This window comes from Rousettus aegyptiacus, unplaced genomic scaffold (assembly GCF_014176215.1).
Source record: "Rousettus aegyptiacus isolate mRouAeg1 unplaced genomic scaffold, mRouAeg1.p scaffold_m13_p_2, whole genome shotgun sequence".
Classification (NCBI taxonomy): Eukaryota; Metazoa; Chordata; class Mammalia; order Chiroptera; family Pteropodidae; genus Rousettus; species Rousettus aegyptiacus.
This window is the reverse complement of record NW_023416295.1, coordinates 171,100,408-171,116,159: the sequence shown is the minus strand read 5'-3', so window position 1 is coordinate 171,116,159 and position 15,752 is coordinate 171,100,408. Positions and strand designations below refer to the sequence as shown.

General features: G+C 42.1%; 1 protein-coding gene across 1 annotated transcript in view; it reads left to right on the top strand.

Moving 5' to 3' along the window:
• ENTHD1 (ENTH domain containing 1) overlaps positions 1-12,369 on the top strand; it is an 85,863-nt gene extending 73,494 nt beyond the window's left edge. Inside the window, exons 5-6 of the mRNA XM_016126474.2 lie at positions 644-1,039; positions 11,116-12,369. Coding sequence (XP_015981960.2) covers positions 644-1,039; positions 11,116-11,717 — 998 coding nt within the window. The 3' untranslated portion in view covers positions 11,718-12,369. The remainder of the gene's footprint in view (positions 1-643; positions 1,040-11,115) is intronic.
• The last annotated feature ends 3,383 nt before the right edge of the window (positions 12,370-15,752 follow it).

The window sequence follows — 15,752 nt, the reverse complement described above, 5'->3', positions numbered from 1 at the left end:
TTCTAGATATTTTGGTGATATTAATGAATAAAATGGACAAAGATCCCCAACCTGATGGAACTTACATTTTAGTAATCATCACAGTGGCTTTGAAAGATTGCTTCTTTTCTTCCATGTAGACAAAGGATTTTTAAAAATTAGTCTGCTACCTAAAGTAGTGATTTTTTTTTTTCATATGCTTGGTAGAGACATTGGTGCAAGAAGACATTTATTTCATGAGAAAAAGACATTTTTGTAGGTGGGGTTCCTGTAAAGATAGAGCCAGTATGATGTGGCATATTTTCTCTAGTTTATCTTGTAAAAGTTGAAAGTTTAAAGGTACTAAAAATATAGTGGTTTCAAAGACAGATAAATGTATGAAGGAAATAATATTTAAAGAAAAGTTATTTGAAGCTTTCCTTGCCTTGTGCTTCAGTGAGGAGAGAGAGAGAGAGAGAGAAGGCAGCCACCGGTGACTAATACATCAATTATAGTGTGGGAATACTTCAAATAGGCAGAATGGAAACATAGTAAGAAACGATTAAATAGGAAAGAATCTTGTTATGGCATAAAAAAATATGATTGATTAAAGTTGCAACAGATTTGAAATGGAGTATTTTCGGTTCCATTTTTATAAATATAGTTCGTATTTCTTATTTTACAGATGCTATGCCTACTCCCTCAGAAAAAAACCCATCTCTGCAGGCAAATGTGGATTTAGACAAGAAATCATACAGTACCAGTACAAATACTGTAACAGCAGGCCCTTTGCAAATGCCTCTAGAAAAGCAGTCCACTGCAAAAAGTTTTGAAACACTGACGACTTTACCAGCATTTTGGTCCTCGAGTAGAAAGGAGCATATCAGTCCTAATTTAAGGGTGTCAAAGTCAGATTCTACTTTCCATAACCAAGCCTCCGTAGAGACGCTCTATGTCTCTCCCTCATTCAAAACATTCGACTCCGTGGAGAAGATTGTAATCAATAAGAACCTTCAGGAACCAACACAACCCAGCACTGTTCAGACGGACGATGAAAACCTCAAAACCTTAACAACACTGGGTGAGTCTAAAAAACCCCACACCACCACAAACAAACAGACAAACAAACAAACACACACCCTTTCGAAGCATTCCTCTTTTACTTTTCTCTGCTTTCTGTTCCCTTTTTCCGTTCCCTCCTTTCACTCTTTATCCAGTGGTATTAAGATGTACATGCTGCCGAGGTCCTTCTCGGCTGGGTCAGTGACCCTTCAATTAGAAAGGCCAATAGGTAGTATGTCATTATGGGTTACGAGCTCTTGATTAAAGCACAAGTTCTGAGAAATTTTGATAGAGAACAAATTAGAAAAAAACTAGTATTGAGTAAGAGCTTCCTGTTAGACCTTTACTTGTTAAGAGACTATATGAAAAAGAATTGGTTATTGTGTGCACTGGTACATATATAGAAACAAAACATATGTGCGTGTGCCCCTTTTTAAAAGGGCTGTATACTCTGCAAAAAAGGGGTGGAGAATCTCTTCCTTTTTCTGTCTTACAAAACATTGAGAAAGATGCAGTGTTGTTTAGACTGAATGGTAAGGGATAAAGCAAGTCGAGATTGCAGGTTGTTGGCTGTCATTTATTAAATCCTACATTTTACAATTATACTTTCCTCTGTAAAGGTAATTAGTAAAAGAATAATTTGTTTGCTCATTTTTCAAAGACTAAGTAGTTTTATTGGTTCTTATTATAATAATGCTTACTAACTCTTATAAATATAAAGTTTTTAATATAAATCTTTTAAACAACCTCAAACTTATATGGCCAAAAATGCCATATAAAAGTGTTCAATCCCAGATAGGATATAGTGTTTATTATTATTTATGCACCCAGCAGAGGAGCAACGAGGTGTGTAAAGCAAGTATTTACAGACCTAAATGGACAGATAGACAGCAATGAAAAATAATGCTAATAGTAGAAGCCTATATGTTGAAGTTAAAGAAATTTACCTTGCAGGTAGTAAGGTCAGATCCCCACGACTGTATGCTGTCTTAGTACCCTAGAATTCTCCTTCCTGGCAGTTACTGTCATCCTAAGTAAATATGCATTAAGTCGTTTAATATCTCCCTTTCACCCCAGTATCAGCTTATCGAGGGAAGAGTCCGTGTCGCCCCGTTTATTATTATATCCCCAGTACCAACCACAGTGCCTTGCGCATAGCAGGCTCTCAGTATTTAATAAGCAACCTAAACGCAGCCTTTAAACGTAGAGCAGGAATGGAAAATGTGCATGAAGAAGTAATAGAAAAAAACATCGGACGATGAAGCCAGGAGAGACGATGAAAAGCAGTCTGTGCCCGGTTAAGTTTGGCCTTTATTCTGAAGACAGTGTGAGTCACTAAAAGGTTTTAAGTCAGATGAGTTGCTTTACACATGTGTTTTAGAAAAATTACTTGGTCAGGGAATGTGAGAGATCACTTAAGAGGGGTGGAACGGGGGGAGGGCAGCACTTGGGAGGCTGTGGTAGGAGAAGAAACTGGGTGAGAAGTGAGAGATGAGAGAGGGCGGGGTAGAGGGAGGCATGAGGGGGTGGGGAGGTGGGCTGGAACCCAGAACGGAGAGAGAGTCACCTCGTCCCGAGGCCTGTAGGGAAGGCGGAGAAAGGATGTATCGGGTCTGAGGAAGGGTTTTGTTGATTTTGATAATTAACGTGTATTGAGCCTTCATGCAGTACACAGGGTGTGTCATGGCCGCAATATCTTCTGGTCTGACGTCGCCTGCCAAGACTGAGGAGTTTGGAGTGGTTGGTGTAACAGCTCCGGAGAAAGGGTGGAGATTTAGAATTGCCACTCTAGAGACTGGAAGATGGAGCTGATGAGTCACTGATAAGATGAAGGAATGGCCAGTCATTTGTAGAGGCCCTCATTTATGGGGTCCTGTGCTTTTCTCCAATAGTGTTTAGCAGCCTGGATAGGAAGGGAAAAGGGAGATATTTAAATTCAAAAGATTAGGACAGTGATTGGTAAACAATGGCCTCTGGGCCAAACCTGGCCCACGGCCTGTTTTTATAAATAAAGTTTTATTGGAATACGACCATGCTAATTGGTTTATGTATTGTCTTTGACTACTTTTGTGCTACCATAGCATAGCTAAATAGTTGCAACAGAGACTGTATGTCCCACAAAGCCTAAATATTTATATTCTGGTCTTCTACAGAGAGGTTGGCTAACTCCTGGATTAGGAACTAGCAGCAGATAAATCAGAAGAAACGGTAGCAAGGGGATAGCAATTAAGTAGTCAAAGTGATGGATAGTGGGAGTCTAGCCTGGACAAGAAAGGAGACAGGGCCAGGCGGGCACTGACGGGTGAGAGGAGAGGAGAGGATCATTGGCTCTGCTGTCTCGGTGAGGCCCCGGTGGAGATGCATTAAAAGGAATGCAGGGGCTGGAAGTAATCCAGAAGGAGGGTAGCCTCAGAACACGGGATTCCAGAGTGAGGCAGTTCCGAGCGATGGCACGTCCCAGGCGCACTCAGAGGAGTGGCTGAAGGTCACTGTGGTCGAGGAATTCCAGCAGCGAGGCAAGGATGGACAGCTGATCCCCACAGACGCTGGCATCGCGGGAGGTGACGGGGGATGGAGAAGGTGGTACAGTGGTCTCCCCTTTTCCGTGGTTCTGCATTCCAAAGTTTCACTTACCACTGGTCAACTGTGGTCTGAAAATATTCAATGGAAAATTCCAGAAATAAACAATTCATAAGCTTGTCTGAGTAGCATGGTGAAATCGCACGCCATCCACCTCTGTCCTGTCCAGGACCTGAATCAGCCCTGTGTCCAGCTTGTCCATGATGTACACGCCGCCTGCCCTTCGGTCACTGCGAGGTGACTAGCTCGACCGTCATGGTATCGCAGTGTTTGTGTTCAAGTCACCTTTATTTTAATAATGGCCCCAAAGTGCAAGAGTGATGATGCTGGCGATTCGATCACGCCCAAGAGAAGCTGTAAAGTGCTTCCTTTAAATAAAAACATAAAAGTTCTCGACTTAAGAAAGAAAGAAAAAAAATCATGTGCTGAGGTTGCTAAGGTCTGTGGTGAGAACAAAGCTTCTCTCTGTGAAATTGTGAAGAAGGGAGAACAAATTTGTGATTGTCGTTGCACCTCAAACTGCAAGAGTTTCAGCCACAGTGCGTGATGACTGCTTAGTTAAGACGAAAAAGGCTCTACATTCGTGGGTGGAAGACGTGAACAGAAAACGTTGCAGCCGAGGTCAGCGCGTTGCACCAGAAAGCACTGAGCCTGCGTGGAGACGCGGCACGGGCCCCCCGAAGCGAGCGACCACGTGCTCATTATTTTATTATAATCATCCTCTTTAATTATCGGCTATTATTGTTAATCCCTTACTATGCCTAATTTATAAATTAAACTGTATCGTAGGGACGTATGTACAGGACAAAACAGTATAGCTGACCCTTGGACAACATGGGGGTCAGAGTCACCAGCACCCGCCAAACAGTCAAAGTCCCCATATAACTTTGACTTCCCCAAAACTTTATTAATGAAGCCTGACCAACAACAGGAATAGTCAATTAATACGAATTTCAAATGTTATATGTATTATATATTGTATTCTTACAACGAAGTAAGCTAGAGAAAAGAAAATGTTATTAACAAAATTAAAAAGAAGAGAAAATACATTTACCGTATTTATTGAAAGAAATGTGCATGTAAGTGGGCCTGCGCAGTTCAAGCCTGTGTTGTGCCGGGGTCCACCATATAGGTCTTGGGACATACCCCCCGTGGAAATGGGGAGACTGCTGTATCTGTCTTCTGATTTTAAGAAGTACTTATTTATATGAAGGGTCCAGGTCTGATGTTATAAATTCTTTGGAGATAATGAGCTGGGCAAATTAAAAACTACTTGCACACTCATATTTTAGCAGATCTCAAACATCAAGGAGGCTAAGGCCACTAGCTAATACGCCTTCAGATTTTTACTGAATGAGAGGGACCGATTTGCTGCAGCCACTTCCTTTGCTCTTTTGAGACTAAATAACTGTGCTTAGCCCATTCCTCTGCCCCCCATTTAAAGTTTGAGTTATTAACCTGTAGCTCAGACTATTCTTTTAGGTCATTAGATATTTTGCCATGCGCACTGATGAAGGAAGAAGAGCTCGGAGACGCCGGGAAGGCAGATCTGGTGGCCGGCCACTCTCTCTGTGTTCTCAGGAGCCACAGTCGGAGTGTTAGACTGCACTGGACTTGACTTTCTAACTTTTCTGGAGGGAGAAAATCTACTCTGTACTTCCTCATGTTGGGGGAGTGGTGAGAATTCTCACTGGCTTCACCCTTCGTTTCTGTGTCTCAGTTATATTTTTAAACTCTGGTTTTCGGCGGCGGTTGTTCTGGATTTTTCAGTTGATCTTTGGTAAGAAAAGAAACCGATCTTCACACACACGCACTCACGCGCTCACACACATGCACGCGTGCGCGCACACACACACACACGACTCATTCACCATGCCCTTTTCCTTTTCGTCTATAAAAGGCTTCAGAGCCAGAACAATTAATGATTTCTCTAAAAGAAATGGCGAAAATGATAGAACACAGCTCTGCACACCGTCCCAGCTAGCCCTGAGCTACTTGGTCCCGCAGGGTGAGAAGCACCTGTTGAAGGGAGCCTACACAGCGGGGTGACAGCTGGGTGCTGCCCCCAAAACGCAGCCCCGGCCACTCCTCTGCCGTACAGCTCCCGCCTGCTTCTGTGGAGACAAAAGGGCAGACTGATCTGGTTTTTAAAATTCAGTGAACCAAATTTACACTTAGTGGGTAAGTGGGAACTCTTATCTTTAATCCCATAATCCAATTTTCTCAATAAAAATTTAGTATAAATGCTTTAGAGGCAGACTCATTAGCATTTCTTTCTAACCCTATCTTGTTCTTAAATTTGTTTCTTTTATGTAACTTAGTTATAGACATGACATTAAAAATAAAATTTCAAATGTTACATTTTAAAAATCGTGATCTAATTCACGTATCATAAAATGCATCCCTTTAAAGTGTACGCTTTAGTGGCTTGTAGTATATTCTGAGTTGTGCAACCATCACCACTGATTCCAGAACATTTCATCACCCCAAAAAGTCCTGTATCTGTTAGCAGTCACTCCACATTTCTCCCTCCCCCTGGCTCCTACAGCCACTAATCTACTTCCTGTCTCAATGGATTTGCCTATTCTGGACATTTCAGATGATGGAATCATACAATATGTGGCCTCTGTGTCGGCCTTCTTGCACTCAGCATGATATTTTCAAGGTTCATACATGTGTCAGTACTTTGTTCCTTTTTATGACTGAATAGTATTCCATTGTGCAGATAAACACATTTTATTTATCCATTCATCAGTTGATAGACACTTGAGTTGTTTCCACTTTGACCTATTATGGATAATTCTGATATGAACATTTGTGTAAAATACTAGATTTTTAAACCACAGAACAAAATCAAAATATTTTAATTTACGTGTATACCTAACTTGACAGCCATTGTATATCAGCTAGGAAGTTTGAAAGACATGAATTGGAAAACAGAAAAAAAATCCTTGTTTTACAATGAACTGTTTGAAGTATTTAGTTGACCAAGGACCTGTTGCTTACAGAAAAATCTACATTTACACTAAGTAGAGTTCTAAAATATTTCTGGAAATGTATTTGTGATTTTATTTTGGCAGCCCAGTAGTTCTGAATGCTTTTGAAATTTCAAGGTGTAATTATTAATTCACTGGTCCATTGTTACTCATGAGTATAAAAAGTTAGAGATAACACATCAGCATTTGGGATGGTTTTATTGGTGCTATCTTCAAGCAAATGTGGCATTGATTGGCGTGCATAGGCCACACGATGAGATTTTAAAATCCTGCCATTGACTGCAGGTTGTTTGCAATAATTACAGCATTTCAGCTCTGGTAGATAAACTGTGTGAAGATGATGAATGTGAACAAGATGCCCAAATAACTTCTGTAGTGAGCCAGAGAAGGAGCCAGAGAAGGGTAACCAGGCGGGCGGGGGAGGCTCCCGGAGTGCCACGTGGAGTGTCCGGTACCGCTGTGCAGTGTTCGAGACCGAAGTCAGTGCGTGTGCAGCGCTGGGAGGTGAAGCGGTCTTTCTGAGCCAAGGCATGGAGAAGCCTGTGAGTCAAAGCTGCAGAACTATAAACAATGGCAGGCTGTTCAGCCAGCAGTCGCGGCCACAAAGCGAACGGAAGGCGGACGTACAGTAGAAGGCAGGGCTCCTCACACCGCAGCGCGCATCAGAAACGCCTGAAGACTTGTTGAAACTCGGCCTTCTGTGCCCAACTCCCAGTCTCCGATTCAGCTGGTCTGCAGCGGGGCCTGAGAACTTCGTTCTAACCAATTCCTCGGTGATGCCGTTGCTGCAGGTTCAGTGACCGCAGCTGGAGAACCACTGGCATAAAGTTAAATGCCAGGTGTTTTCATCACATCATACACATATGTGATGAACAGAACTGTATCATCCTCAAATATATAAGGTAACACTGTATTAATTTTTGACTCATATTATTTTCCTCCTGGCCTACTTAAATGTTTTTTGTTAAAATTATTCCTTCTGACCAGAGCGAATTGTTTCTAGAATAGTTTCTTATCACTCTGCCAGATACGTTTTGGGTCCTAGAACTTCAGAATCTCATCAGAGCCACGTAGGTCCGTCACCTGATGCGCGGATCCTGCCTGTCACATCCCTGCCAGATGGGGATTCAGGACGTGCACAAGCTCCAGGCGCATCAGAGAAATAGCCATTTCTCAAAGCAGCTTATTTCATGCGTGGAGGACCATGACTGTTAGAAAGTTTTCCTTTTTTAAATTGGGCTAAAAATCTCTTTTTCTGTAACTTTCACCTATTAACCTCGGTTCTAACTCATATACAATATGAGAAATGGAAGATAAGTGTTAACTAAGGCTTTGTGACTGTCTTCTATTAGTTAAGTATAGCCTCCACCCGTTCTCCCCTTATCCCTTTTTGGGTAAAGATTTGCATATCTATCAGCCATTCCTTATAGATAAAATGTCAAGTTTCCTCACCTTCCTAGTTGCCTGCCTTCTAAATTTTATACCAGAATTTAACATAATTCTATAATAGAGTAAAATTAACCCTAGTACACTGTAATGACATGGACATATAACATAGTGGTTTTAGATCATATGCTTTGACATCAGAGACGTGAATTTGCATCTCATCTCTGCCCCCTTTACCCTTGCGATCACGGGAAGCTCTTTTAGCCTCTGAGATTTCTTTGCCTTATGTTTTAAAATGAGTTTATAAAACCTACTCTGCGCGTTACTATTGGAGGGTGGTGCTAAATAAAGAGAATTAGAAAACAGCTTTTTGAAATGCAGTTAAATCCTTAGACTCCTCCTGCAAACAGAAGAACCGCTGCCGAATCCCCCACCTGGTCCCACAGCCTCCGCAGAAGTCTAGAGATGTGTGTTTGGGGAAGGCAGATGGGAGGTCTCTGAAATGAGAACTACTAGGTGCGGTTGAGTGCATGGGTACGGTAACCAGCACCACAGGATTAGGTGAGCGCGTGCAAAGGGATGCCGACCGGTGGGAACCCAGCTCCCCTGCCCTGGTAGATGCGGGCACACCGGGAGCCAGGTCTCCCCTAGGCAGGAGGTAGGAGAACTATTCTCACAAGAATCTAACCGCCTCGGAGGAAAGAACTGAAAATGCTGACAGTAGTGGGTCCTCAACAAATGACCCACCCACATGACTGTACGCTGAAGCTCTAAGTCGACAAGTCTCATACTCACCCTCAGAGCTTCCAGGCAACTTTGTAACCCTCCGTTCTCAGCTATAAGCAGACAGCAAGGAATACCAGACATCTGAAAAAAACTTCTAACGTAGAACATTGAGACAAGCGGTCAGAGGATATGTTGCATCCATAAAATAAGAGTTCCAGAAAGAATTTCTGAGAACTAACTAACTAACTAAATAAATAAATAAATAAAATCTGGAAATGAAAAAAATGTAATAGCAGAAATGAACAACTCAGTAGTAGGATTGGAAGATAAAGTTGATAAAATCTCTAAGGACGTAGAGCACAAGGACAAAGGTAGGGGAAATGAGAGAGGAAACAGGAAGCCCAGGGCATGAGTCCAGGAGACCTAAGAGCCGAACGAGAGGAGATTCAGAAAGAACAGAAGAAACACAGAGGGGAAAATTAAAGCATTCGAGAAAATTTTCTAAAGCTGGAGGAAGCGAGTTGCCTGACTAGGCCAGCTGACCATCAGATGGACCTTGGTGAGTGAAAATAGCACCCCTCGGGGCATAGGGAGAAGCTTGGGAAGCTGGGGTCACAGAGGCCATTCATTCTGCACAGAGATGACACCCGCTGTATGCAACGAATATCACTTAGAATGGCGCCGACTCCTGGCGGCAGTACTGAAATCAAGAAGACGGGAGTTTTGCCTTCAGAATTCTTAAAGAAGGACTTCCAGCCTAGAATGCTTATCTAACCAGACTATCAGTAAGCCTAAAAAGTAAGATGCAAACATTTTCAAACACGCATATTCTCAAAACTTTTACTTCTCCTGCATCCTCTTGCAGCAAATTACTGGAGAATGTGCTACTCTAAAATGAGGGTAAACCAAGAAAGAGAAAGACATGGGATATGGAAAATGGGAGAGCCCACTCAGGAGGATGACGAAGGGACCTGTCAGCTGATGGGTCCCGGCGATGCAGACGGAGCGTGCCCAGTTGGGAGTGTAGCAGTGTGACTCAGGACACAAATATGTGGAGGCTTTCATCCCGAGCAAGCCCGCCATCATCGTACCCTTCTTAACTCAAGGAAAGACTGCGGGATAAGCCTGGCCTCGATTCTTAAGTGTGCTTGTCTTGTCTTGATCATATGCTGGAGTTCCTGCTTTTTTTTTTCATACCCTGCTGCTGCATCAGCTAAAAATACCCATTTTATCCCCCCGAAATTTTGTGATTGGAATTTTTTTCCAGAATACTGGAAAGCTTTGAAGCAGAAAATAGCAGCCACCTACCCGGGCCATAATTTTTCAGGAGGTCCAATTTGGTTTAGAGGGACATGGATATGTAAAAGAAATAAAATAATATGGAAAGATAAGTCCCGTGTGCCAAGTAGTAACCATTAATTTCCGAGTTCAGAGTTAGTTTCAAAGACTTTAGGACTGGATTTTGCCAATTTGTACCACCTAATGCATAAATGAATGTATGCAGATGTTCCAAGGAGACAAGATAAAGTTCTGTGTCCAAGAAAGTTTAGAAAAATTGAATAAATTACTGTAGATTTCTCAGAACTTTAAATGTACTGATGAACATTGCTAATTTCCTAATGGGAAATTATTTGTCTTATTTGTCTTTGAAGCTGTGTTTTCACAAAACATCTTTTTATTTCTTAAGGAACAGAGTATTTCTCAGAACACAGTTTGGGAAATCACGATTTCGAATGAAGTATGAAAGAAGAGATTTAATATGACTTTGCCTGAAAGGAAGTTAAAATGTTACTAAATCTTTAATTTTATGGAAAATAGGCTTAGAATGCTTTTTGTTTTACTCATAGTTTCTTGGTGAAAATTAATCATATGCGTGTGCTAAAGCGTTCTGGGCCACGGATGGGTTGGACTTCGTTCATGACTGTATTTGACTATTGAGAAAAGATTAGTTTCACAGCTTTTGGGTGCTCGTAGTTGGTTGTTCATTTTGCCGTAGTATTCTCTATAGAAAAAAAAAAAAAAAGAAGTCTAAATTGCAGTTTTTTCAGACTCTATTTTAAATGTCAACTTAAAATGCCACCAGTAGAAGAGGGTATAAAACTTCACTTTTCTGCTCTCTCTGATAAGTGAAGTGTAAAAATGCATTAGTCAGGGTTTGCACGTCAAGATGAATATTGATAATTCTATTTTAGTTTCATTTCCATGGTATCATTGACATATAATACATCTTTAGATTTTCTTTATGTCCTGCTTTGGGTTTATCTAGGCCTATTATGATTATTTAGCATATGAAATCTAAGCAGTGTATTTATGCGGAGACCTTTCAGATAGGATTTTACATTGTAAAATTATTTTAGCTAGTACTCTCATTTGTATTTGCATAATCTTTCTCATTTCTACATTTTAGTGTCAACCACCTCTGAGGGAACATCCTCCTTTTCTGCCTTATCTGTGTCATCTCCTGATTCAGCATCTCCAGAGAAGTCTGTTCCTGTCTTACCCCCAGCGCTGGCCGGACCTTCATTCTGGACTTTGTCCCATCCACAGTCTTCTGCCTTCTTTAAAGATAAAGATAAGACAGCCAGTGCTTGCTGTCCATTTGGTCCTATGGGTGCAGTATCTTCTGATGAAGAAGAAAGTGACAACCTCAGTCTACCAGGACTTCTTCCAGCTAACTCTGATCCTGCTAAAAAGAAGATAAGTCGTTTTTCCAGCCATAACTGGGTGGAGTTTTCCACCCAAAATGTAGACCACTTCACCTCTATGTCCTGTTCTACTTTTCAGACAACCGAAGGCCTTCCTAGGGAGACAGAAGCAAACAGCTCCATTCCAGTTCTCCTAGGGGAAGTAAAAAATGCGATCGTCAAGTTACACGAAGACCTGAGTATGGTGATACGAGAACTTAGTGTCATCAACACCCATCTAGTAAACATGAGCGGGAACAGTCTACAAATCAGCATGTCCTTGCCGTTCCCCCAGTCTTCCGAGGAGAGCTCCGATCAGATCTAATCATCTCCGCAGACATTTCCGATAGAGCTCCTATGATCCCCATTCCCGAAGACGAGGAAGCTGACCTTTTACAGAGCCCCGTTACTATGGCCAAAAGTAGGGTGAGGGTTTGTTTGTTTCTTGTCAGGTTTATTAACAAGTCTCTTTCGAACCAGTAAAGTCATTTGAGTAGTTTATTTTTCAAACAGAAAAGGTAATCGCCTTTGATAATATTTTCAGATTTAGATAGTAGTTCATTTGAAACTGAAGAGAATTTTATTCTTTCATGCTCTGTACTTTACCTCAAAATATGCTAACCATTCGTGAAAGTCCTAAGAGCTCAAACTGCAAATGAGTAATCTAGAGCTTTCGGATAAGTCGTCAGACAGTAAGAGGCCCTTTATTTTTCGTCTGGTCGGAGCACCCTTGTTAACAAGCCTCTGCCTAGAGTCAGGAGGATCGAGTCTGGGGTGCACATTGCACATGTTCGCTTGCCAAGTTCCAGGTTCTGCAGACTGGGGGCCAGGAATCTTTCCCTTCTGTGGACTCCACGTTGGTCAGAAGTTGAGCTGAGACAAGTAGAACGTGGAACAGGTGTTTTTATTGTTAATGTGCATTGCAAAGTGAATTCCAATGCATACTCTTTTTCTTGTATTTTTGAGAATAAATTTGATATTTTTCAGCTTACATGTATCTTTTAAATTTACTAAGACAGCCTTTCAAATAGAAATGTCTCAATTAGTAAGTTTATGGGCAAAATGAAGGATCTGCTGGGGGGTTATAGACTGGTGCTCCTCGAGCCTGCTGCGTATCGCAGTCACTGGAGAGGCTCGGCCTTCATTACGTTTGAGAGCACAGTGTGAGGGGCTGCAGGGACCCATCACTCAGATCCAACAATTATCTACCAAGATGATCTCAGATGACTCTGAGGGAATATGGGAGATATAAAAAATATTCCCACCCCTGGATGCCACTCCCAAACCGCAGCTGATTCTCACTGTGCAAATGGGGTTCATAGGTAGAGAATCGTTAGTGGAAAGACTCCAAAGCGGGAGGACCTTTGGGTGTCTGAGGAACATCCAGGAGGCCAGTGTGGCCGGTGCGAAGTGAGGAACGGCGAGAACAGCAGGAGACTCGAGGCCACGGAGGAAGGAGCAGGGAGCGGTGCCAGGCGGTGTGGGTTCTTGAAGACCATGGCTAGAGTTTTCTGGATTAGCCAGGTTAGTCCCAGACTTGAATTCATCATAAGGGACAGTTCATTTCCAGTCCATTCTCATTGTCGTCGCTGGGCTCCACCTGTGTCGTAAGGAGCATCTCTGGTTAGACTTCCCACCTCGGATGAGGTGATTTCTGTTCCTGTCACCTTTCAAGGTTATCAAAATGAAAGTTGGAATTTCTCGAACTGAATAAATGCCCTGAGGGAAAAGTAGCTTCTGTGATCATTTACCTGTCAGCTCTGTCTTTTCAGTACCAGTTATTCAGAAGACTGTGCCAGACGCTTGGGATAGAGTGCTGAGCAAAATCAGAGATAGTGCCTGTCCTCACAGAGCTCGAGTTCTAGAATTCTAGAGAAATTTGATAGATTAATCATATATTTTTTTAAAAATATAAAGGCTAGTGGTGCTGGGAAAGGATATTTAGGATTTGACCTGGTGAAGGAATTCTTACTGAAGTAACTTTTGAGCTGAAACATGAATTCCAGGATTATTGAAATAAATGCCATTAATAACATATCAGGCAAATAAACTTCCTTGTGGAATATATTAGGACATAAAAATTCTTAAGACATCTCTTGATGGCTTTCTTCATACATCTGAGAGATCCCCCAATGTATTCTTAGGGGATAGAAGGATACAATATTTCCTTTTTATACTGGCTATAACCTTTCCGAGTTGTACCTTGCTAAGAGATGAGAAGAAAAACCACCAGAGATAAAGCATTCCTCCCTCCCCGGACCCCACCACCAAAACGGGGTGTATCAGGTATCTGGAAATTTATACAAAGCAGTTTACTCAACTTTACCCACAAATAAGTGAGGCAACAAAAACTAGCCCTTTGAGAAACTACGTTACTTAATATGTGCTTACCACATAGTAATGTCAGATTTTAACTAGGTTTCACATAGCTCACATATTTTAATTCCACCATTTGTTAATTAGCATAATTAACAAGCTCTTATTTGAGCTTCTATTTAGCCAACTCCATTAATCGAATAGAACAAACTTGGCTTAAATTAAAAGTGGGCATATTCTGATTGACTTTGTAATTATCTCAGATTAAAAATACCTCATTAGATTTTACTCTCCTAAGTATTATCCTTGGAACTTGAGGATCTTATTATGAGGCAGTTATAAAAATATTTTACAGTTTACTTACTGTCAAATTACTCATGTGTTCATTCTTTCTTTAAATATTTGTTAAGCACCCATTATGAGCGGGCAATTTGCCAGACACTGGGGACTCGAAGGTGAACTAGATGGTTGCGGTCCTCTTTCGGAGTTACAGTTTAGTGGAGATACAGAGATAAATGGGTCATTGGAGTGTGACGTGTACGTCCTATGAATTTCGGAAGCACGGGCTGGGAGGGCCTGGTAAAGAGCGACAACCAGCTCTGATTTGGGGGGTCAGGGGATGCTTCCTGGGGAAAATGGAGTCCAAACTGAGTCCTGAAGGATAAGTGGGGCTATCAGGGTTGAGGGAGAATTTTCTCGGCAGAGCGAACGGCGTGTACAAAAGCTGGGAGCAAGAGAGAACTGGATGCGTTGGAGTGTAGGACGCACAAAACCTGCGCGTGGGGTCTCGGCACTCCGGTGTTCCTCGCTGCAGTGACGCGGCAGCTGGTGGCCGAGTAGTGCTCCTAGCCGGACTCCCGGAGACAGAGCGAATGACACGGAGATGGGTCATATTCAAAAGGGAGTGTCATAGACATTCGGGGGTAAAGGGTGTCCAAAATCCATTCACAAACCGATAAAGATAGGCTTCAAAAGGGGGTTTTGGCGACTTTGGTGGCTCATCGCCCCACGGAATGAGTCTGTTGTGGCCGTGGCCAACTCCTGGGTGTGCAAGGGTCCCTACTTTCGTGTGCGCCTAGAACAACTCGGTGACTCAGTTACATATTCAGTGTCCTGGGGACGGTTTTGCTGGGATTCACTTTATTTTTAATAGAGGAGATTCTCAAATGTGATGAAAGACTTTAGAGATGTGGAACTGAGAGGTTTTCATTCCTTGAAGAACACCCCGTAATTTGAGGAGGCCAGGCATATTATTGTCATGGCAGAATAGATGTGCCACCTTTTATCAGCAGGCAGGCTCAGAAGAGAGCAAATTAGCTGGGAAGAAACTAGGTTTTCAAGACAATTTTGTTTGGTAATTTTGAATTCTGTTTTCTCACTGATGGTGCAGAAAGTTCTCAAAGATATGGTAATTATTGCAGAATTATGGCCTCAGGCTTTTGCAGCTCTTCAAACAGTAAAATTCCATTATAAAGTAGCAAGATCTGTGTTCAATTGTGCCGCAGCTGAGAATTTGTCTCCTATAGTATATACCACATCATTCGCATAATGCAGAACGCCCACAGCAAGATGCAAAATTAGAAGTTCTAGGACTTGATGATTAATTAAAAATGTGTGCTGAGAGATAGGAATGAGTAAAGGATGAACTCCAGAATTCTGGTTGTTTATTATTATTATTATTATTATTATTATTTTATTATTATTATTGCTAGTGCTATTACAATAATAATAATGGTTGGCACTTACTGAATGCTAACAATGTTCTAATCGCTTTTTAATTCTCTCCACCACTGTACCAGGAAGGTCCTAGTATCGTCACATTGCACACAAGAAAAGAGGCTAAGGAAAGCTAAGGAACTTGTCTAGGGTCGTACTGGTAGTAGCCAGGGTCAAAGCCAGACCTTGACCCATGGTCCGTCTCCGTGTAAAGCTCGTGCACGTAATCCCTCGGTCATACTGCCTCACAACAGCTGCAGGTAGCTGGGTCAGCAGTGGTGCCTTTGTCTGGGTCTGGAAAGTGGAGAAGACAGGCAGGTCCAGTCTG